The sequence below is a fragment of the Branchiostoma lanceolatum genome, chromosome 9 (assembly GCF_035083965.1).
Source record: "Branchiostoma lanceolatum isolate klBraLanc5 chromosome 9, klBraLanc5.hap2, whole genome shotgun sequence".
NCBI lineage: Eukaryota > Metazoa > Chordata > Leptocardii > Amphioxiformes > Branchiostomatidae > Branchiostoma > Branchiostoma lanceolatum.
In genome coordinates this window covers 1,336,431-1,359,183 of record NC_089730.1, presented here as the reverse complement: position 1 = coordinate 1,359,183, position 22,753 = coordinate 1,336,431, and the positions used below count along the sequence as shown (strand labels likewise).

The following is a 22,753-nucleotide window of genomic DNA, read 5'->3' as shown; positions in this document are numbered from 1 at the left end:
GATTCAAACCCAAAACCTTTAATCCACAACCCTAACCACCAGATCAAATTGCCACCATAAGAAGATACAACAAAAATATCACCTGGATGGTTGGCAAAGTCGTCACCATGGAGACCGATGTCTACAGATCGGACCTCTCTGACGACGAATTGGTAGTCTGTCACGTGAACACCGATCTCCCGACCGACGTGTTGCCAGGCAACCGCGAGTATGTTGTCAGTGGGCTGGTCAGCGAGGGGCTGGTACAAACTGTGGGACAGAAAAACTGGTTAGTGGGCATGTTCCTGCAGACACCAATGTGTCAGTATCACATGATACATTTGTTCAAAGAAGCACACAGCTGTGTACCTTAAAGTCACAGGATTCAGGTGCAAAACCTCTAGGTTTAGAAACACTGCACAGTGTTCATAGTACAATTACTGAATGTTAACTGTTCTCGATCGTTTGTCTATATAGGTTGAGGTAGTGTACAGAGATTTTATTACAAATCGTTGACAGAGAGTCACAATAGTGCACTTTTAGTTGTGTTTCTTACTGCTACATGAATCTTAAGATAAATGAGGATTGCTTAATCATTGAGGATTGTCTACTCTAGATGGAATATTGACATAAGGCGTAAGTACACCACAGATTTCAATTTCAATTGTTAGTTATGCCTCATTTCCGCCCTTTTGCGGCTGCCATGGTATGGTATTTGAACGTGAATTTATTGTAGTTTTGTCACATAAACCAGTCATTTTATTTATTTCATCTCATTTCATTTTATTCTATTTCATTTCACTTTATCTTATTTCATTTATTCAATAACAGCTTCGTAGTAAAGCAGAGATTCTGAACTATCTACCTTGGTTTGGGCGGCGGCGCGCAGGCAAGTGTGTGTCCGGGATATGAAGGGTGGAGGTCACACCTACACGTGTCTCCCGCCACCTCACCCTCCCCGTTACACCACAGGTAGCTCAGGAAGGCTCTTCGAAACACCTGCAGGAGCAGAACAACGTACATGTAAGTGGACAAAAACATTTACGAGTGACTTGCATCGGAGTAGTTTTGCCGTGATGCAATAATGATATTAGGCATGCTCTCCCAAACAAGAACTAACGTTAAGCCCCTATCTCACTGAACCCGCAGCACGTTGGCGGCGTCGCTGCGTCCTAAATTGGATTTGCGTTACCCTTTACTTTATAATGGGAATATTACACAAAAAGTACAAGTGTGACTAAAATGACAACAAAACACAAAAAGCGGAAAGACATTCGTTTTTTATCGATGAAATTCGTTTAGCACTCTGTCAAATCGGTCGGTCGCAGCGAGGTCGCCAACGTGTCGCGGGTCTAGTATAGGGGCTTTAGGGACGCTCTTCAGGACGTTAAATGGAGGTCTTGTGTTTGAGGAGAGCCACACCTTGGCCACATGAAAAAACCCACTACACTCAAAAAGTAGGAGTCTTTCCCGGCGAGAATGGATCAAATAAATCAGTCCAGATATGCAGCTTGTACTGTTCAGTACAATCCTGAGGCGGTTTACCGGGTATGCAAACAGTCGGACTGTGCTGGTGTTGGTGATTCAGTAGTAATAACAAAGCATACCTCTTTTGTTCCTTTATCCCTCAGTAACTCATACAGTGGTGTGGGTGCAGTGATGTACAGGAGTGCAGGCTCGGTCATCACAGTACCAGCTGTCGTACAGCATCCTTCCGCGGCACATCTTCCCCAGGACCGGAGCACCGTCTGGACCTGTGGCGGAGTGATACACGGGTATCTATTTTTACCGGCTAGATGGAGGATTTGTATTCACTTGCTGTTTGAGTTTGTGACGGTCATGTCTTGTGTCCACACCTCCGGTATTCGTATTTAAATGCTAGGCACGTTAACGACACTGTCGGGAAGGTAGGTCAGAGTTGACAGAGCGGTCTTAGAACGCACGCTCGCGTTCAGCCTTTACGACTTGATATGAGCCAAACTAGTTACGGGCACCATCGATGCTTTCTTCATTTTCTCACATCACGTATCATGTTTCACGAAAAATGCACCACAAAATTACTTATGGGTTTTGACTTAGAAGTAGTTATAACAATGGGTGGCCTAAAGAGTCATAAAAACGGCTGTCGCCTGCGGAGACATGCAACATTTAAAACGCAGCCGAGAACGTAACAATTCAGTTCAGAGAATGACCGGTTAATTGTTAATCCAGCTACTAAGGCCCTCCGACAAATCACGTCAGATCGCTCCTGTCACTGTTCTTGCACGCTGTGCAAGGCGGTTTATGCCTGTCGCCCAAAACGGTAAATGACGTTACCGTTTGAAGTAAGACGTTCCTGACATTAAGATATGCCACATATAAGGTGCCAAATTGTCGTTTTTATGACGAATAAAAGCTTTTCTGTCTTTTAAAAGAAACAAATAAGAAGTGTTTGCTATCAGTTGTGAACCACCTCCCTGAACAAAATACATTAATGAATGCAATTTCCGTTACCATTGTTTGATGCTCTCTGTGTTGTTAACAAGGCCCATTTTCTAAATGCCCGTACATACGTCCTTTTACTAATAAAAGATGTAACGTTGGGTAACATAAATTCGCGGGGTACTTAAATTCGCGATTTTTCGAAAACGGGGTATTTAGGGATATGTGCTAGATGCAACATCAGTAATACCACTAGAAATGCAAACTTGACAGACTAACGTATTTAGAAAACTGTCTGAAAAGCTTCGATAAGCATGCATTAGAAGGCGACGAGTTCAAAAACTCTCCGTCCCTTATTGGAACAGTCTGAGGGCTTCGTGGGAGAATCACACTACATCGTTGTCGGCTGGTTTATAAGACAAATGTCACATCCGCTTCCTGCTAAACACAATCATTAACAAGACAACTTATTTTCTTAAAATTGCTGACCTGCAATTGGACTCTACGTGTGATCAATCATCATAAATGCCACTTTGTTGCTGCAACTTAAGGCACTTTAGGTGAATTTTACCGCCGCCATGTTCATTACCCAGAATTCTGTTGCCAAGATACGAAGATACCAAGAGTTATCTCGGACCATACCATCTTCCTGGCCTTTATTCATCTGTGTGTGTGTTTGTTTAATTCTATCAATCAACCTTTAGTTCAGTATCTAAAACTTCTAATAATCATATTGGTTCACAGACGCGAACTAGTAACATTTTGACCAGCTGATGCCCCTGCTAAACTACGATTCATTTCCCCTTCAAGGCCGCAAAAATGAAGCGATACAAAGCATGTGACAACGTCGCAACCAATAATCTATACATGTGTGTACAAAGATATAGCTTATCCAGAATAATAAAAGGCATTAGAATTTATCGTGCACAAGTAGTTTTTACGTTATTAGAGCGAAGTTTCATGTTTTGTTACTAGATTTCCATCGTTGAGTCCGATGTTTGTAGGATAGCGGTGTGCCCCATTAATATTGCACCCCTTTAAATATCTAGTGTTGTCAACCGCTGGTGTTCACCTTCGACACGAAAGGTCAGCTGCCAGTGACGTGGGAGGGGGCAGAACATCTTGCGATGGTTGTACTATAAAACGGATGATTACTAGTGTTGCAATAGATCCTGCATCCCGTCAAACGTCCCGATGAATAATGCTCAAGTTGCCATGACGATGGGCCGACTTTGAGTGACGTTCTACCGACTCAACACACGGGTTGTTCCCGAAGGCCTGATGTGTGCGGTACGGCCGTTTTTTCGTGTATTTTTTTTACTTGGACACGTCTATATCCATAGCAGTCTCCTCAAGCCAAGGATGGAACGAATAGCTGCTGTATAAAATGTAATTAGTGGTAAGATATTCAAGACGAATCTTCTCTCCCGAAATAATGTTCACACCTGTCCGACAACACCGTCATTGTGCGTGCGGCGGACGATAGTTTCCAGTTAAAACATTATGGTGTCAGCACGACTAGAGACAAAATCTACCATATATATGATTAGTGCAAAGATAGTACATGATACTGACAGAATAATAGAAAAAATGGACATCCGGAATTACACCGGAAAATACACAACCTGGCGCAAAACTTAAGTAGTTGTGCACCATAATATAAAAGCGTTTGAATTAGAAACCAAAATTATAGCATCAACTGAGACAAGAGATGATGGTTTGTACGTTATTCTCACTGACGTGCGATAAAGTTCATCAGCCCGAGACAAACAATAGAGAAATGTGGTAGATAACTGCCTAAGAGGGAAGAATACGAAATACAAGGGCGGACATTTCTGCCCCAGTGGCCCAGACTGTGATTTATGTTGACCGTAACTACATGGTAAGTTCACATGATGCAGAAAACTACCTTTAATTTACTTTAAACAACTATAGTCTGCCTGTCCTTATGTACCAAGAAATCAGAAGTCAATCAATTACAACTTGGCGACTTGCGTCTAGTGAACTCGCCTTTTGGCGACAATTTGTAACTTCTGTTACCGTTTTCCCGCGATTCCCCCTCCGTTCCAAATGCTTTACTGCTCCTAATATATAATCAGTATTAGTTCGCAACATTGAATATGTTATAGATGTTGTAAGAGTTAAATTATTCGAATCAAGGGAGGATGGAACGTTTTGCAAGAACTATCAGATTCCATCTCTGGTAAATTGCTCAAACAAGTGTTATTCCTGAATGAAACAGTTATAATCGTCAACATGGCACTAAATTTGACAGACGTTTTACCAGAGATACTGACTCCTCGACTATAGGTTTTGAAGGCGATGTCACGACATAAAAGCTCCAAATTTGAAATATTTAATCTACTGATGTTCAACGTTTTTCCCCGCAAAAATATGGGTAAACTCCAAGGATATCTAATCTAATCAAAGCTCAGAAATCTACGGTAACTTGATAAATTAGCTGTAATATTTTGGGGATCATAAAAGGAGATGTTTAGCTAAAAAAAATGAGGTAGGTTTGCTTGGCAAATGAGCTGATCAATTTTTCGAACCTAAAAATCGCTATTTTGCACATTTCATTGAGAACGAGCGAGAAAGGTTGCAGGAGTTAGCTCGTTTGTATCGTACTGCACTGTTGTGAAAGGTGCAAGGTCAACTCGTGGGCAACACTAGCCTTATTAGCTTCCGTCCGCTATCCAAGCTCCGCTCCTCGGCGTGGCAACACTGCATCACGATTTCCTTCATTCGTTTTAGGTACTTTTATTTTTCTCAAGGGTTGTCATTAGGACGGTGTACCTAAACAAAAATTCAGGTACAGTACGGCACAGGTACAGCGGTTTAGGTACATGTACCTAAACAAGTTTGGTCAATTATTTGTAGGTTAAACATGTAGCAAACTGTCTTTTTCAGTGGTAAATTGTCATCTTTGTATGAGGATTTGTGTATTTGAATCTCAAAAGAAGTCTATTTGCAACTTTTCTTCATTTCAAACTGTGAGGTTATCAAAATTGTCATCTCTGTCAAGCAATTTACCTATCTTCAGTCTACAAAATGGTGTCCACTAGTGTTTAAATTTGTTTAGGTACAGGTACAGCAGATTTTCAGGTCCGGACCTGTACTTTAATAGTTTTACAGGTACAGGTACAGGTTTTAGGTACACAGCTCTAGTTGTCATACATAAAAATTCTGTATGCACTCAAACGCGCTGAACTACCAAGTAGTGTATGCGGTTGTTTGCGAACCGCGAATATTTCATTGGAGGTATATGTATTATATCAAAGAGCCACACAGAAATCATTTAGGCACCATTGCACGTCCATAAATCTGACAACTCTGTCGGAAGCCATTCAATGCGATTTCAATAATCACTAAGGTCTTCCAATCATCCCTCAATTATCTTTTGATGACAAATGATTTCTAATCGCTCATTGGTTGCTAAACGGTCTGCATTCTATTGAAATTGGCCTTACCCTATCACTGTGACGATCACTGTCCGTTTCAACATCCGGGACTTGCTGTATCCCGTCATGCAGTTCGCTCTCCGACGGCTTTGTGTCTTCCTGAGCTCTCAAGGTGCTGTGGACGAAGGCCTGAAATGACTGGTTCCCTTCTGAGTCTACCAGAAAATAAGTGTTGCGTACAGTATATTCCAAGAGACCCCGTGACAGAAGCAGATTTGAATTTTCCTTCAGATGTAACAACTCTCACAATGTAAAAAAACACAACAACAGAAATACACACAATGATGATTTGTGATTAGAAAAGACATCGAAACCCATGATTAGCCTTACCTGACTGAAACATGGTGTAGCAGTAGTAGTAGTAGTTATGATATCACGGATTTACTTGTGTTAGATGTTTATTGCTTAGTAGGTAGGATTTTATAGATGTAGTTGGCTTTGCTATTGCATAGTTGCCCGTACGAAAGTAGCTGTGCTTTTTGTTTCGTCAATGAGGCTTGTATTCTGTTCTATGACATCATAAAAGACTAATGTATACAAAATCCATTACCCAATACTACGGAATATCTAATGTCTCACCTGTGAATGTTGCCCAGATCCAGTTGGCCAGCTCTAGTGACTGGAAGTAGACGACATTCTCCTCCCTGTGCCCGAACACTGCCTGGCTGATATAGTGGGTTCCAAACTTCTCCATGACGCGTATGAAGTCAGACCTTGGTCTGTGTGCAGTGAGTCTGCCTAGGGTGTTTTTTACATCTGTAAAAGTTATATTTAGTTACGCAGTGCGCTGTCCGCAACTATTAAAGTATACTCCATAATCTATAGGTACAGCCTACTGATATCTTATGATGTTAATTACGGGTGGTAGCCCTTTGCGTTTGGGGGCTGGCCCACTTGTGTGTATATTACGTCCGTATGAGTTCCGCATTTACATGTTTAGCTTGTTAAGTAAAGTTTGCGGCCGAAGTCCTTTCTTACTGACCCACCCTCGTGCAGCCTGGTTATTGAGCCGAAAAAAAGGTTGCAAACTTTACCTAAGACAAAAAATGTCAATACGGAACTCATGCGGACTTGATATACGCACAAGTGTGACAACCCCCTTACGAGCTGCATTTGTCTTTTCAGATGGGGATGCAAAACCGTCGGTCCCGTCATGAACCTAAAGGGCTCGTTCTCATTGAAACGTGCAAAATGCTGTTTACGACATGATATGAGCCAAATTACGGGCACCATCCACATTAACCCAAAGGGTGACGCTAACCACGCTTAGGTCACATTTTCACCTGAGCGAAGTGAGGAAAGTCATGGAAAATGTCTTTCCCTAGGACAAAACGCCGGTGACATGTCAGAGGATTCGAACCCAGGACCTCTGTACATGTGTTCTGTGCCTAAGATCCTAACTGTTATACCAGCACGACGCATCTTGTTCAGTGTTTCCAACAAATGTTTGTTTTAAGGGCACAACGGACATATGTTTCAAATCAAATTTAAAAGTCGATATGAAACTCTGCTGACTCCTGTTTTAACTTACCTGCTGTGAGAGTCGTATGTCTTAGATAGACTCGATAGTCCTCACCGAAGACAGAGATTTCTTGGCTGAACCGGAAGCCCTGGTCCTCCATCCTGCCTGCCTGTCTGATGTCTTCTGGTGAGGATGTCTGGATGTAGGGGCGACCAGGCCTCACTGTATTGGTGAAAACGTGAAAGTGATCTCGATCCAGGTTAGCTCACTAAAGAGCTATTCTTCCACTGGTGGTGACAGAGGAGACAGCCGCTATGTACAGTAGTTACAGATTCGTTGGACCGGGGAAAGTCCCTTAGTTCTTACTTAATTTTCAACAAGCACAATGAACAGTGGACCACGACTTCACGTCCCGTCTTAAGGACTGCGATCCGGGTTAGCGACATGCACATCCGGGATTCGAACTTGCAGCTTCTTGGCCCAGAGGTAGAAATAATAACCACTGGATTAGCCGCTACAAATTGTACGAAACTATTGTTACACTAATTATATGCACGGATGCGTTTAAGATAAAAGTAGAAACCCAGCATAAAAGAAGACGCAATGTTAATTTCCCAATAACTGTTATATTATGCGGCTACTTCATGTTTCTTACCGTTGGGAGTATTTTCTTGCTGTCGGAGGGGTACTACAGGTCCAGTGTAGTTTTGACAGTCCGTACGAACAGCCGTCGTTAGCTCCACTTCGTCTGGTACAAGTAGCGGAGACAGGGAATAGTTGGTACTGTGTGTGTGGGGGGGGGGGGCAATATTACCGTCAATACCACATTTATATTGGCATGAAAGATCATCTGTGGAAACTCTGGAACTGTATAGGCGATCCATACATATATACGTATAGTTTATGACGTACTGATCCTGACCTCCAGATGTAGATACCATTATAGACGTTACTTATCTTTTTAATCATTTATTTACGATATTTTTTAATATGTACTAGTACACGTATTTAGAATATTGGTAACGTTATAGATCGTTGTGCTGTCCATTGTAATGTCTTGTCTTTGTCAACAGGGTTAGCCCTTTGTAATAGCCACAGGCTAGTTGGGCAGCCCAAAACAGCCAAACCAATAAATAAACAAGAGTTCAGAGACCTCATATCTCCATGGACCTCATTTTCATAACTTATATTCAACCATGTTCACAGTCACATAACTTCCAAATGCCACAAGTATGAAATTCCAGTTATTTACCAATATGAAATTCTCATTGTTATCTAATTAGACCTTCATTTGCATAACTTTTATTTATCAATGTCCCTTTATTTCTCAGTTACATATGTTACATTTCTGAATTATCGTACCATTGAATGGAGTGGGTTTATAACATTTCCCCATTAATTATGCAAATTAGATTCTGATTTGCATGATTGCAATTTCATTATATCAAGTAACACTTAAGCTATCCATATGATGGAAACAAGTACCCCGGTATACAGGTTTGATTCTATATCCCTTTGTGGTATGACCACCAGCTGTCGGGCCCCTAGGGAATTTATGACCCACTTTCGAACCCAAGAGGTTCCAGCTGTGATAGCATGCCTACAATAGACATATAGATTTTCCTCATTACTTATGCAAATTAAGTCTCAATTTGCATAACTTGCAATTCATTGTGTATATCTTTGTCTAAGCTACCTGCACATTAAATAGCATGAAAATCTGTTGCTCCTTTCTTCAGTTATTCTCCTTGGAAGATTTCAACAAACACGCCATTGCAGTTCCAGTGACACCTACCAGGGAGCCCAAAATTGACCTTGTTTGTTTGTTTGTTTGTTTCTGTTTTATTTAGCCAGGGTGGCCCAACTCAGTGCACTACACTGCTAACCTTCCTCCTTTCAACACCTACCCACATACCAAATATCATGACAATCCATCTAGACGTTCTTCAGTTATGCTAACTTTAAGTATCCGGACGCACACACATACATACACACACGCAAACACACACGCAAACACACTCAAAACAATATCACCATGAAAAGGTATTTTTTCATGGAGATAATAAATCTATGTTGGGATTTAACATGGTAACAGTTATAGAGTTAAAACTTTGTTCTAACACTCACAAAATAGCTCCCCCGCTCTGTAAACATTATACTTTTGGAACGCACTTGTAAACAGCGACACCCATAACTACAGTGCAAAGTGAACCGGTCAGAATTGCTCTTAGGAAGATGGTGTGAATAAAGCACCTGGTTGTGTACAAAGAACTTTGTTATCCTGTGACTTACCAACATGATGAAACTATTCATGGAACACCGACCTGTAAGTCAGCTGGAAAATTGGAGCCTTGGTTATCCTCTCGGTTCTACCGTTATAACCGTACTGCATCTGTCTGAAGCCCAGTGGGTAGGTCTGGTGTTCATCTGCAGGAGTGCTTTCAGAGTCGCCGTGTTTTGGTTTCTGCACACATTGCTTCAGCTCACAATCACCTAAAAACGACTGACGTTAGCTCTTAAACCTGTGAACTATCTTCGGGAAAAGGCATATCGAAATTACTTACATTGACTTCTGAATAAAATAGAATCGTATATAAGGTGAGAACAATGAAATAGAACAATTCAAACAAATTGAAACCAGAATTCCACGACCCTATACCTTCGTCAAATGATGTTAACCTTCTCGAGTGACGTCACTTGTGCAATTATAAGTGCTCCTAATTGATCATGCAAATGAAGTCCTCATGTGCACAAAGCGTATTAGTTGTAGAAATCATGATCGTAAATATTTCCCCTACTTTGCCCATGATGGGGTTATTATGGGGTAACATTATTACTGATGATGATGATGATGATGATGAGTTGATCAACCTGTCCACTTGAAGAACCTTTTCAAAGTACGAAGGTCTTATCTAAACAACAACACGTGGAAAAGGACCTACCCTCGCTCTTACAAACTTGCAGGTTCCTGCAGCATGCCAGGTTACAAACACACGTCCCGTGGCCCTCCTCAGTCGTGTTAAAGCGGCCGCCCGCAGGGATGTTGGCGGCGTTACAGCCGCACACCGTGGCGCTACACACCGGGGAGAACAGACAAGCACGACCGTCGGCAGCTAACCGGTATCCTTCCCTGCAGCTATATCCACAGCACAAATATATATAGGATGTAAATCGCCGATTCTGCCCGATCGCAATCGTTACCCTTACATTATATATGCCATGCGGGCAGACAAACTGATCTGCCAATAACAGGCATACTCCGTTTTATCTTATTGAAAATACCAAAACGTCAAATTGGCGAACTTTATTCACAATACATGTATTACTTATCTTGAAATGGGTGGCATCATTCATAATTAGGTAATGAATCTTAGTGAGGAAAATGAATGTCAATCACAATTGTCACCCTTGGAAACAGTCGATGATTGTTTCTCATTGGAGGAGGGGTTTGTTTTTTCCGCGACGTTTTCCTATTCAAATGCGTACTGTACCTCGCATTGGCGTATGCTTAGGTCCCAATTGAAAAAGGGGGGCCCTGTCAGGTAGTTCACGGGCTTTTTTTGCACTTTCAGGCGTGACTCTTACATGGCCCCGTGGGACATCCTGCGGTTGCCAGGCTATTTTTGACCGAATTATTTTAACCCGAGCTTTAAATCAACGCGGGACCCGGTAACAAATAGACGCCGTGAGCTAATCGTGGGAGCACCGGGAGGTACCCCCGTACCCGGCAGTCTACCGGAACAAATTTGTGGCTTCCGGTCCCGGTCGGGAGTACACCCCCGGTGCAATTGAGACCGTACCATTATAATTTTCACTCCTTCACAATTATCAATGCCCAGTGATATCTGCATTGTCTACACCTCCACGTCAATTATCATCCATATTGTGCATCTTGCAATTGATGTTTGGACGTAACGCATGTGTACCTGCAGGCCATGGTGACACGTGTGTAGTTGCCGTTATGAGATGTGTTGACACGGGCACACGTGTGATCACACCCTCCGTCGTACCCGTCCGAGCAGTCCACCTCCCTGGTGTGGTCATAACAGCCGAAGCCATCACCGGTCAGCTGCAGCCAGGGCGGACACTGCTGGACAACAAAATAGGCAAAAAGGTCGTAATGAACTGTGCCACTCCTTGTGCTGGCGTTACGACAAAGACGCACATGCACGCGCGCGCGCGCGCGCGCGCACACACACACACACACACACACACACACACACACACACACACAAACACACGCAAACACACACACATATTTCAACCATAGTAAAGGTGAAATATAGAAATGTGACACCCCTATGTTTGAATGGATGCTTCAAGAGTAAATATTTTTGGTTGAGATAAAAATGTTTATTTCAAAAATCGTGTAGAAGGGCTGTATGCCAAACATTTGAATGAGGGCCTGTGTGCATGACCAAGTCAGACACATGACAAATTCCACATAGTTTTGGTTTAATACATAAGAACTGGAGATGTGCATTTTTGTTCTGAAAATAGCAAAACATTTAGAAAACTAATTCAGTAAATAATTAAGTACTACTAATATATACCAAAAGTGTGAACAAAGCCATGTACGCACATGTCCTGGGCAGTCACATACCACATTTGGTATAAACACTAGGGCACCTGAGCCAGAAATGCAAGATAAATTGGCCAATCAGGCGGTCGTATTTTGAAATGCAGTGCTCCCATTGGCTGTCACAAAAAAACTCAATAAATTCACTTTAAATGTCTACATCGAAAAATGAAAAAAAAGCCTAGGGGTATTTGCTTACTCTACCTTTGTACATGTACCAAATTTCAGGTCATTTGGTCTAAACATGACAGAGATGAATCGATTTGAAGATTTGACAGGAGAAGGAGAAGGAGACGAAACCTGACAAAAACTAGAAAGGCCGTCATTTGCTCCTGAGCAAATACAGCATGTTTCGCCCATATGCCTCCCCATGCAAAAAAACAAAACGGACTGTCCCAAAATAACACTTGGGCAAATCGAAAAATAAGTTTCAAAAAAAACTTCTACCCAAAAGTGAGGTATTGCAAAGTCATCCCAGTAAGAAAATTGAGATTTCTCAATTTGACCCCCTATGCAAAAACAGACCCTTCCACAGGCAACCCCGTACATAATGGACCATATATTCTAAAATGTTTCCACTCAAACTCTTCCATATTATACATAATGATATAAATGAAGATTTAACAGAAGAAGGACAGGGCCAAAGTCCTTTTTCTATTTCAACCATAGTATGGGTGAAATGTAAAAAAATATGTCACCCCTATGTTTGAATGGATGCTTCAAGAGAAAACATTTTTGGTTGAGAAAAATTGTTTATTTCAAAAATCGTTTTGAAAGGCTGTATGCCAAACATTTGAATGAGGGCCTGTGAAAAATTGTTTATTTCAAAAATCATTTTGAAAGGCTGTAACGTTGGGTAACATAAATTCGTGGGGTACTTAAATTCGGGATTTTTCGAAAACGGGGTATTTAGGGATATGTGCTAGATGCAACATCAGTAATACCTCTAGAAATGCAAACTTGACAGACTAACGTATTCAGAACACTGTCTGAAAAGCTTCGATAAGCATGCATTAGAAGGCGACGTGGACAAAAACTCTCCGTCCCTTATTGGAACAGTCTGAGGGCTCCGTGGGAGAATCACACTACATCGTTGTCGGCTGGTTTATAAGACAAATGTCACATCCGCTTCCTGCTAAACACAATCATTTACAAGACAACTTATTTTCTTAAAATTGCTGACCTGCAATTGGACTCTACGTGTGATCAATCATCAAAACCGCTCCTTGTTGCTACAACCTACGGCATGTGTATTTTCCCGCCGCCATATCATTACCCAGAATCCTGTTGTCAAGCAGACGACAAAGGTTTGTGAGGAACACTTTTTTGTCTAAATGTTGCGTGTGATTGTGGACTGAGGACGATATTTTCCTCAAAGTTTGCTCCTAACACAACAAGGAATACATGGACATAGTAGTATTATCAATGCTACGGCATCCGGCTAACTTCCCATGAATAATGTACACGTTGCCATGACGGTGGATGTCGACTTTGACGTTCTATAGCTACCGACTCAACACACGGGTTGTTCCCGTATGCCTGATGTGTGCGGTACGGCCGTTTTTTCGTGTATTTTTTTACTTGGACACGTCTATATCCATAGCACTCTCCTCAAGCCAAGGATGGAACGAATAGCTGCTGTATAAAATGTAATTAGTGGTAAGATATTCAAGACGAATCTTCTCTCCCGAATTAATGTTCACCCCTGTCCGACAGCACCGTCATTGTGCGTGCGGCGGACGGTAGTTTCAAGTTGAAATATTATGGTGTCAGCACGACTAGAGACAAAATCTACCATATATATGATTAGTGCAAAGATAGTACATGATACTGACAGAATGATAGAAAAAAAGGATGGTTTATTGTTCTGCTAGATTGATTTCAGTCAACCATTATCGGAAAAATCCCGAATTTATGTTACCCAACGTTATGCCAAACATTTGAATGAGGGCCTGTGCAGGGCCTGATCAAGGCAGACACATGACAAATTTCACATCAGTTTGGTTTAATACATAGGAACTGGAGATGTGCATCTTTGTTCTGAAAATAGCCCAAAATTAAAAAAAAAGGATTCTAGTAATAAAGTACTAGTAATATGCCAAAAGTGTGAACAAAGCCATGTACGCACATGTCCTAGGCACTCCCATACCACATTTGGTATAAACACGAGGGCACCTGACCCAGAAATGCAAGATAAATTGATTAACTCAATTGGCCAATCAGGCGGTCGTATTTTGAAATGCAGTGTTCCAATTGGCTGTCACAAAAAAAAACTCAATAAAATCACGTTAAAGGTCTACATCGAAAAAATGAAGAAAATAAAGCCTGGGGGTATTTGCCTACTCTACCTTTGTACCAAATTTCAGGTCATTTGGTCTAAACATGACAGAGATGAATCGATTTGAAGATTTGACAGGAGGAGAAGGAGGAGTAGAAACCTGACAAAAACAATATGTTGAGCCCATAACTATGGGCTCAACATAACAATATGGCATGGGCTCAACATGACAAGCAGGCTGAAAATTATACCTACGGGCTAGAGCTTACATACCTGGCATCCTGAAGACCCTTCAATAACACCGGTTTTACAGACTCCATTTTCTGTTCCACCGTCACCAGCATAGACTGGCCCGAAGGAACGAACAAAGTCATCTTCATGCGTAAAGGAAAGGGCGTCTAGGCGGGTTTTCCTGCGAATTGGCCAGATATGACATAATATAATATAATATAATAGATAAAAGATAAAATATGTTCTAATTGTTCTACAGTTATCATCTGTCACGTCGTCTCGATCAAGTGCTTTTCGAGCAACAAGCCGTAACAGATAAAATATTCGGTCTATCCTTGAACAGTTTGGTCTTTCATTATGCCATACGTAACTGTTGCATGTAATTCTATAAGTAGTCCAGGAAAGATTCTCCTCAGAGGGCCTAGGAAAGGAGAAAAGTAGCCCACCCTCCACATATTATGTCCAGTACCATAAAATGACAAGCGTTGCTGAGCAAATATACCTCCATAGCAGTGGACGTTACAGCTTCAGAAACTGCGCACGACAACAGTTACTCAAGCAACTGGATAGATCTAGATTTGGCAGAATAGCCGCGGCGAAATTCCCCGGACATTCGACAAGCCGGGCATTTGAACTGCCATCAGCGATCAAAAGTACGAAGGGCTACTACTAATAATCTGTGTTCCCGTGACGCCCCCTCCAAACTGGACCTCTGGGAAGAGCATTGCAGTCTAAATAAAGGATGATGATGATGATTTGGTTTATTTCATATCATTAAAAAGTATCTCAGTTTCGCAGTGCACGCGACGTGTGCACTGAATTGAACTGGGACTACATTATACATTATTAGCTTCATAAAATTATTGTCAATTGCCTTAACTTATATACGAGGTTTTCAGAACGTTTAAATATCCGGGTAAATTGTATTAACAATATAGGTTCATAAACAGGACATGTTTCAGATACAATACGATTACATTACAGAAACTGCATCGGTGCTTAGTCTATGAATACAATAAAATAAAATAACACTTAGGTACTGGTACTTTTCGTTGTTATTGACGGCATATTGCTGTAACAGGTCTCTTATTTAGTAATGATAACATGTAACAGGTCTCTTATTTAGTAATGGTACCATGTATGGTATCGGACTATTTCTATAGCGTGCTATTCTGGTTTTAATAGTGTTTAACTGTTGACTATTGTGCGTATTCCTGCCGCTGACTTCTTGTCGGGTTGGCGGGAGCCAGTCGCAGAAGTTGGTAGAATGAAGTAGCTTTCTGGCGAAGGATTCACAGAGGTAGTCACGTCTTTGCTGCAACGTCGTGAGACCCAGTGTGAGGCACGCGTCCGAGCAGTTTGTATAGTGGGTCCCTAGGATAGTTCTGACTGCTCTACGTTGTATCCTCTCCAGTTGAAATCTCTGGGACAGCGTTATACCAGGTTGCCAGACCGGTACTGCGTATTCACAGGTCGGACGAATAAAACTCGTATAAATGGTGACAAGGTCCTCTCTGGTTACTCCAAATGACTTAAGTCTCCTCAGGAAGAAAAGTCTCTGGTTTCCTTTCTTGACCATGTGGTCGACTTGGGTAGTCCATTTTAGGTCATCTTGTATGTGAAGACCCAGAAGTTTTGCCACTTTGACTTGAACTAGGGGATAGTTGTCGATTTTCAGCGAGGGTAACTGTGGTACGGATCTTGAGAAGCAGAAAAACATAACTTTGCATTTTTTGGGGTGCAGGGTCATATTCTGTTCGGCTGACCACTTGCTAAGGTCGTCGAGATCATGTTGTAAAAGGGGAGGATCCCCAACCTTGCGGCACTCGACTAAGTTTAGGTCGTCGACGAATTTCCATCTCCTTGAGGCTGCGTGTTCGGCAGCGCTATTGATCAGGGCTAGGAAGACAATCGGCCCAAGTACGGTCCCCTGTGGGAGTCCACATGTAGTGGTCGACCAATCTGAGAAGGTGTTCTTGTAACGCACTCGTTGACTCCTATCCGTCAGGAAGCCGATCAACCAGTTGGCTAAGGAAGGACGTAGCCCTAGTCTCAGGATACTCGTCATAGCTATCGTATGGTCGACCTTGTCGAATGCTTTGGCATAATCTGTAAGGACTAGTGTGCTTATTGAGCCTGGTTGGTCTGATGTTTTGGTAAGTATGTTAACTATATCTACACATACTTGATTGATTGATTGATTGATTGATTGATTGATTGATTGATTGATTGATCGATCGATCGATCGATTGATTGATTGATTGAATAGGTGTGTCGAACTTGACTGTTCTAGATACAATGTGCATAAAATAGTTTGCACCCTATTCATCAATTCTTCTTTGATATTCTGCTATGTAACTCTTTCAGCGCCCGGCATCAAAACAAACCTCTGCAACACCCTGGGAGTGAAGAGTGGCATTTGTCTACGGTAGTGGTGCAGTACTGCAACTGATCAATATGGGTCGCTTCTGATACACTTAAAAGGTTACCAAACATGGCCATGGCATGAAAATTGTATTAGGCTGCACCAAGTAATTTTTATGGATGATGTCCGCGCGCGCATTGATTTTGGTCTGTACCCAGAAAAAAAACAAGAAATTCCGCTTCCTGTAACTATGACCAAAGAGTTACGACAGTGCCGCAAATCGTAAGATGAAGGTAAAACTCGTCACGCGAAATGCATAAATAAGGAAGTGGCTACTTACTGACAGGATGATCCTGTCAGCAGTAGAAAAAAAATGGATCATCCTGTCAGCAGTGCATTTTTTTTACTGCTGATAGGATCGTCCTGTCAGTAGTGCAATTTTTTTCTACTGATCATCCTGTCAGCAGTGCAGATTTTTCCTGCTTCCTGTCAGCAGCGGAAAGTTTTCTAAATATGTGAGCATAAAAGTGAAAAAGTGCGGCAACGTTGTTGTTGATTGGTACGCTCTCGATGTCGGTCAGGGAGAGCTGACGTTCGCGCAACTGTACGAGAGACTTGTAGCGGCGAGCCAGTGAGTTTCGGCCGTACAATTTTAAGCAAGTCTTGTCAAGATCAGCTACAGTGCATTTCTTCTGCAATGACGAGAAGATCGGGAGAGGCATTGAAGTTTACTCCGGCCTGCAGGTGGGGCAGGCAACCAAGCAGTTCGGGTGTTTCATCCGCATGGAGGTCGACAATACAGCTGCCACAATTGGAGCTCCTAGGCCCAAGTCTGTTTTTGAGGTATGAAAAGTTCCGTTCTTTAGTCTGTTTTGGATCAAGTACCATGTACGAAAAAATTATAATCTGGGAAGGGGGAGGGTAAGTTGAACGCATTCATGTATTCTGCATGGATAATGATAATTTATTCGTTTCTGGTTATCTATACTTGTTGGGGAAATATGTGCTTTCTTAAATTTCTATCATTTTTGGTCCATATTTGGCTCTTGAATAATTGCCATTATTCATTAGGATTTCTAGAGCATAGGTAGAAATGTAGTAATGCATGCGAAGGGTTATTAAACAGCAACTAATTTTGCCTCTTTGATATACTATGTTTCTGCAGGCCTGCAAAATCAATGGGATATGGAAAGAAACAGGACAGGACAACAACTGCTGTTAAACTTCAACTGATTTATTCAAATTATTGCTGTTTTCATGATGAATAAAAGAATTGTTAGTTGTTACACTGTGTTCTCTCATTCAATTTGTGTCCTAACATGTGTCGTCGACTATCATATTTCAAATCTAGGCATCTTGTTTTTTTCGGCCCTTCTTGTTTTTTTTTTCGCGCTCTCGCATTAGATTTAGGGTCTCCAAAGGACGTAATCCATAAAAATTACTTGGTGCAGCCTTATCTAGGATTTCAAGCTACTATAAGAAGTGTTAGATGTATCGTCTTACCATACAGAAGCCACGCTGTCCGCTGTGTCGACGGCCGGAGGTAGACATCTGTTTGAAGCGTGCACATCTAGCTGTTCTGGTTTCACCACACGGGACACTTGGTGCGGTGTGTCTCCGTATGTGTATCTTGTGGAAGGGGTCGAAGAAATAAAGACTTAGTGCATTGATAAGGTAAAATGAAATAAAAGTCGATACACAAGTGACTTGAAGCCATTTCGATGATACAGACAAAAACAGATGTTTAAGTGATACACGATCTTCTTGGTGCAAACGACTGCTTAGTTAATTTTGAACACAGTATCTGAAAAGCCCGATTTCTGTAGCAGTGGAAATAGACGGCCATACCCACTAATGGCACCGACAGACTGGGCCTTACGGGGAGATCGCAACTTGTTGTAACGTGCGTTAGTAGTAGTGATTATTTTACCTTGGGTTATTTTGTTTACTATTCGACGCTTTGATCGAAACCTTTCATTGAAAGGGGGAAAAGCTGATTTGTGATACGTCCGTTACTAACTATGGCGTCCTACGCCCGTGAACAGTTTCATCATGTTATAATAATCAGTCATTGCATAACAAAGTTATTTGTACACAGCCAATTGGTTTATTTAGATCGACGTTTAAGTGACTATCTGTCACCTTCCTCAGGGGTATTCTGACTGATTCACAGTTAACGTTACGCACTACAACTAGGTGTCGTTGCTAATAGATGCGGTCCCAAACGTATTTACATATACCACCTATCTATGTATATCTGACATACACATACCTGAAGACCCTGTTCACGGATTGCTGACTCGTTCTCATGTCGTAAGCCCTTCCTATAAAATCGTAGGGCCACAATCTGGGGAAAGCAAAGATGACACACTTTGATTTTCCTCAAAAAACGGAAACCCTAATTCAGGATTTTGTTGACCCTTTGCTCATACTTAACCTGTTTTTTGTTTTGTCAGAGAAGATCATAAACTGGTCTAATTCATGGAATTGAGGACCTCGTTTGCATGATTGGTGCAACGCCTTTAGAACAGGTCAGTTATAAAGATTTAAATCATTTGGCAATGGTATGAGGTCGTGGAACTCTAGTTATACGATGTTTACTGATGGCCGTCGATTCAGTTCGTATCTCCATACCGAAGAATACTATCCAACGTAGCCTTAATCAAAATATTGCAATTTTGTTTGGGATAACAACAGATATATGAGAAACAGCTATGTAGTATAGAAATACAGCTTCTGTTATCAATGTCTCCATGGTAGCCACGTACCTGTGATGCTCTGGCCACTTATTCCGAAGACACAAATATGGGTACTGCTGGTTAGCCAGATAACCGTCCATACACGAACATCCGCCTGGAAAAACAACAACACTCGAGCACATTCGTGAATAGGTTTATCAGGTTGGTAAGTCAGTGCATAACAAAATTCTTTTTTACACAACCAAGTGTTTATCCATACCGATCTGCCATCTTACTCGGGGCCATCCTTGTATACATATGGCTTGGGGCCGCATCTGCAAACAGCGACACCTATAGCTGCAGTGCAATATGAACTAGTCAGAACTGCCCTGGTCGTCGAAATGTCGGTGTGAATATAACACTTGGTTATGTACAACAAATTCTACTATCCAATGACACAAGAAGATTGCAATAGATATATAGAATACACAACAGAAGTTTAATGTGTTTGAATCACATTGTTGATTTTGGATGTCCTTACCAGTATCAGGGGCGCACGTGTGTTCGCACATCTCAGAAGGTACGCGCTCCGCACAGAAATCTCGCGAGAGTTCGGGATCGTCTGACGAGTTCACGTATCGATAAACTTGCGCTGGGGCACGTCTCAGCCATGGCGTATATACTACATCACTCCCACTGTGTATAATGAACCTTGAACCTATAGGGGGAGATATGTATATATCAGACCGCTGTGTCAACTAAGAAAGTTGAAATACAACATGCACAGTTGCTTATGGCAATATAGTTTGAATATTACAAGCTGCATATCCGGACAGATTTATTCGATACATTTTCAGAGGAATATGGGGATCCCTCTTTTCGAAAAGTTTGGTGCGTTCTTAAACTTGTTCGAGGTGGTCCTATCCGAGGGACGTCCGAAGCTGGGAACTCATTAACACCAGAGTCAAGTGAGAAAAAAAAATGGTGTAAAGTGCCTTTTCCCAAGGACACAACGTCGGGACCTGTTAGGGATTCGAACTCTACCTCCGATCCAAGTTCTGGGTCAACAACCATAACTACAAGGCTACAAAGTCACCTAACGTTAACCTCAATAATCATTAGCAGGCAGGGCGAAAATACAATGATAATTATTTACAGTCCGTAAAACGACGTAAAATATGCATCTTTGACCACAATTTGAAACAACAACGTACCTGGTGCGAGAAAGTTATTAGGGATGTGCAGTTTTAGACTGACAGTGAGCGGGCAGACCATGCTGAGGGTGTCCATACACACAACAACGCACACGCACACAGCGATGAACAGCATCTTCTTCCCTAGGGGCGGACCTTTTCTGCCTGTGGCATAGACAAATCTTAGAGTAAGACATTGAACAAGGACGGGAGGCGGCACAGGTTACCTGGCACTTACTGCAGTCACGTGACTCTCTGTGAAAGTGTTGGTGTGTCAAGTTCAGCCTTCATTCATCAGACGTAAATTGTTTCTCGCAGACTTTAAAAGCGAACGATCAGCACAAAGGACTTTTTTTGTGTAGAACATCCTGCTTTTCGCATTTTCAATTTAAGAAAAAATCTGTTACAAATTTTGATATGATAAATTCCGTTTTCCGGTATAGTTTTTGAGAAAGTAATCCAGTATTTCAAAGTCTAAACGAACTAGTTCTGACAACTAGACTACACGATAAACTTGTTACCTTTTGATTGTGAATTCCATCGACTTTTCCCTTCGTCGTCCGCCTCGGTCCCACTGTCATGGTCACCCTCCGTACAGACAACCTTGTCCCGCGTCTCATGGTCGCGGTCATTCTCAGCGGTATCTTCACTCACGTGCACTTCATGTAAAAAAGAAAGCAAATGAGAAACTTTTTATGTCAGCTCATTATAGTACTGTAAATGCAGAAATGTTCGCGGTGGATTTATGTTCGCGGTTTTCGCGGCGACAGTTTTACCGCGAACTTAGAATCACCGCAAACATTTGTCCAATACTGTAGCAGTAATGTGACTATATAGAGCTGCCGCGAACTTAAAATCACCGCGAACACTCCATTTTCCCCTTAGCGCGAAATAAAAACCACGCGAATTCAAATGCATTTACAATAGTATAAAATCACATTTATAACACATAAAGGTACATACAGACAAAATATGCGAAGTATCTACGTACTACAGTTTCACGACCTTCGGCAAATGATGACACACAGACAGATAGACGGACAGACAGACCTAAAACAATACCTCCACTTTTCATGGAAGTAATGACAACTCATCTTTACCTGTCATCAGTTTTTTGCAGGAAGCGTTGTTCAGAGATGTGGAGGTGAGGAAGGTAACCCTCTGAGTCTTCATGTTTCTTGTGATGTGTTCAAAGTCCTCGGTCACAGAGCCGTTAACGTTCCTACTGTCTGAAGAGAGTATAAGGTCATGCGGTTTAACATCTACTGCGACGTCAACAACACCTGGGTCTGTTTGTTCATCGACAAGGTCATCTGCTTCGACAGTCATGCTGTACCCTGCGTTGTCGGGAACATCGTCCTTGTTTGACGGAGTTTCTGCCTCTCCTGATATTGACCTGGTGATACTTGGGCGACCGATCCCTGAACCTTGAGCACTCCCTTTTGGAAGGCAGACATCTTTAGTCTTTTTCTTCAGAATGGAAGGAGGTAAGGTCTCCGATGAGCTGTTGAAAACGACTCTGATTCCATGGCCAGTTTTCACGGGATCGCCCTGCACGTTGCCGTCATCAGTGTCTGACTCCTGCGGGCTGTACTCTGTCTCGCTGTCCGTGCCGTTATTTTCCATCTGCTTGACCGGAGTTCTGTTGTCTAGGTTTGACTTCCTCCTGGACAAAGAAAAGGCGGTCGATCATAATCAACAAGTTCAGAGGGACATAAAGTTTTGAAAAAAAGCTTAAGGCGATTGAAATGATCTTCGGAAAGCTGTATCTTTAACCCTTCAGCAGGTATAAACACCAGTCGGCGTAACACACCAGCTTCGCACGCACGGGCGTGGCAGCAGCTGGTTACGTTACTCTGAATGACCTGCCACACCAAACCTGTGCACATCCAATAAATGTAAGCGTTGTTAAAGCTACCTAGCGAGGATGCTCCTACTACTGTGCTTGATGGCAACGAGATCCACTCTACGATAGTTCTTAGGAAAAACGAATTTTTTGACACCCCAATTCTGGGTGGGTAACTCTGTTATAATTACTTGAAGGCATGACTGTTTCGTGTTTTGAGCTGGTATAGATAATGTAGTGGGTACGTCTACCATCTCATT

General features: G+C 42.0%; 1 protein-coding gene and 1 long non-coding RNA gene across 7 annotated transcripts in view; one reads left to right on the top strand and one right to left on the bottom strand.

Annotated features, from left to right (window-relative positions):
- Positions 1-22,753, bottom strand: part of LOC136442521 (astrotactin-2-like) — a 35,893-nt gene that overhangs the window by 2,950 nt on the left and 10,190 nt on the right. For 5 of the 6 annotated variants that reach the window (XM_066439425.1, XM_066439426.1, XM_066439424.1 and 2 more), the window contains 18 exons: positions 21,748-22,313; positions 21,169-21,306; positions 20,669-20,812; positions 19,996-20,172; positions 19,545-19,629; positions 19,049-19,123; positions 18,280-18,405; positions 14,454-14,592; positions 11,250-11,413; positions 10,266-10,459; positions 9,648-9,816; positions 7,979-8,106; positions 7,393-7,545; positions 6,441-6,617; positions 5,871-6,016; positions 1,587-1,733; positions 845-978; positions 83-249 (listed from right to left, as the gene is read on the bottom strand). In XM_066439425.1, coding sequence (XP_066295522.1) covers positions 83-249; positions 845-978; positions 1,587-1,733; positions 5,871-6,016; positions 6,441-6,617; positions 7,393-7,545; positions 7,979-8,106; positions 9,648-9,816; positions 10,266-10,459; positions 11,250-11,413; positions 14,454-14,592; positions 18,280-18,405; positions 19,049-19,123; positions 19,545-19,629; positions 19,996-20,172; positions 20,669-20,812; positions 21,169-21,306; positions 21,748-22,313 — 3,029 coding nt within the window. The remainder of the gene's footprint in view (positions 1-82; positions 250-844; positions 979-1,586; positions 1,734-5,870; positions 6,017-6,440; positions 6,618-7,392; positions 7,546-7,978; positions 8,107-9,647; positions 9,817-10,265; positions 10,460-11,249; positions 11,414-14,453; positions 14,593-18,279; positions 18,406-19,048; positions 19,124-19,544; positions 19,630-19,995; positions 20,173-20,668; positions 20,813-21,168; positions 21,307-21,747; positions 22,314-22,753) is intronic. The other variant, XM_066439423.1, reaches the window with a different exon arrangement.
- LOC136442522 (uncharacterized) lies at positions 16,807-18,062 on the top strand. The gene is made up of 2 exons (XR_010757019.1): positions 16,807-17,619; positions 17,942-18,062. It is a non-coding gene; the product is annotated as an uncharacterized lncRNA (long non-coding RNA).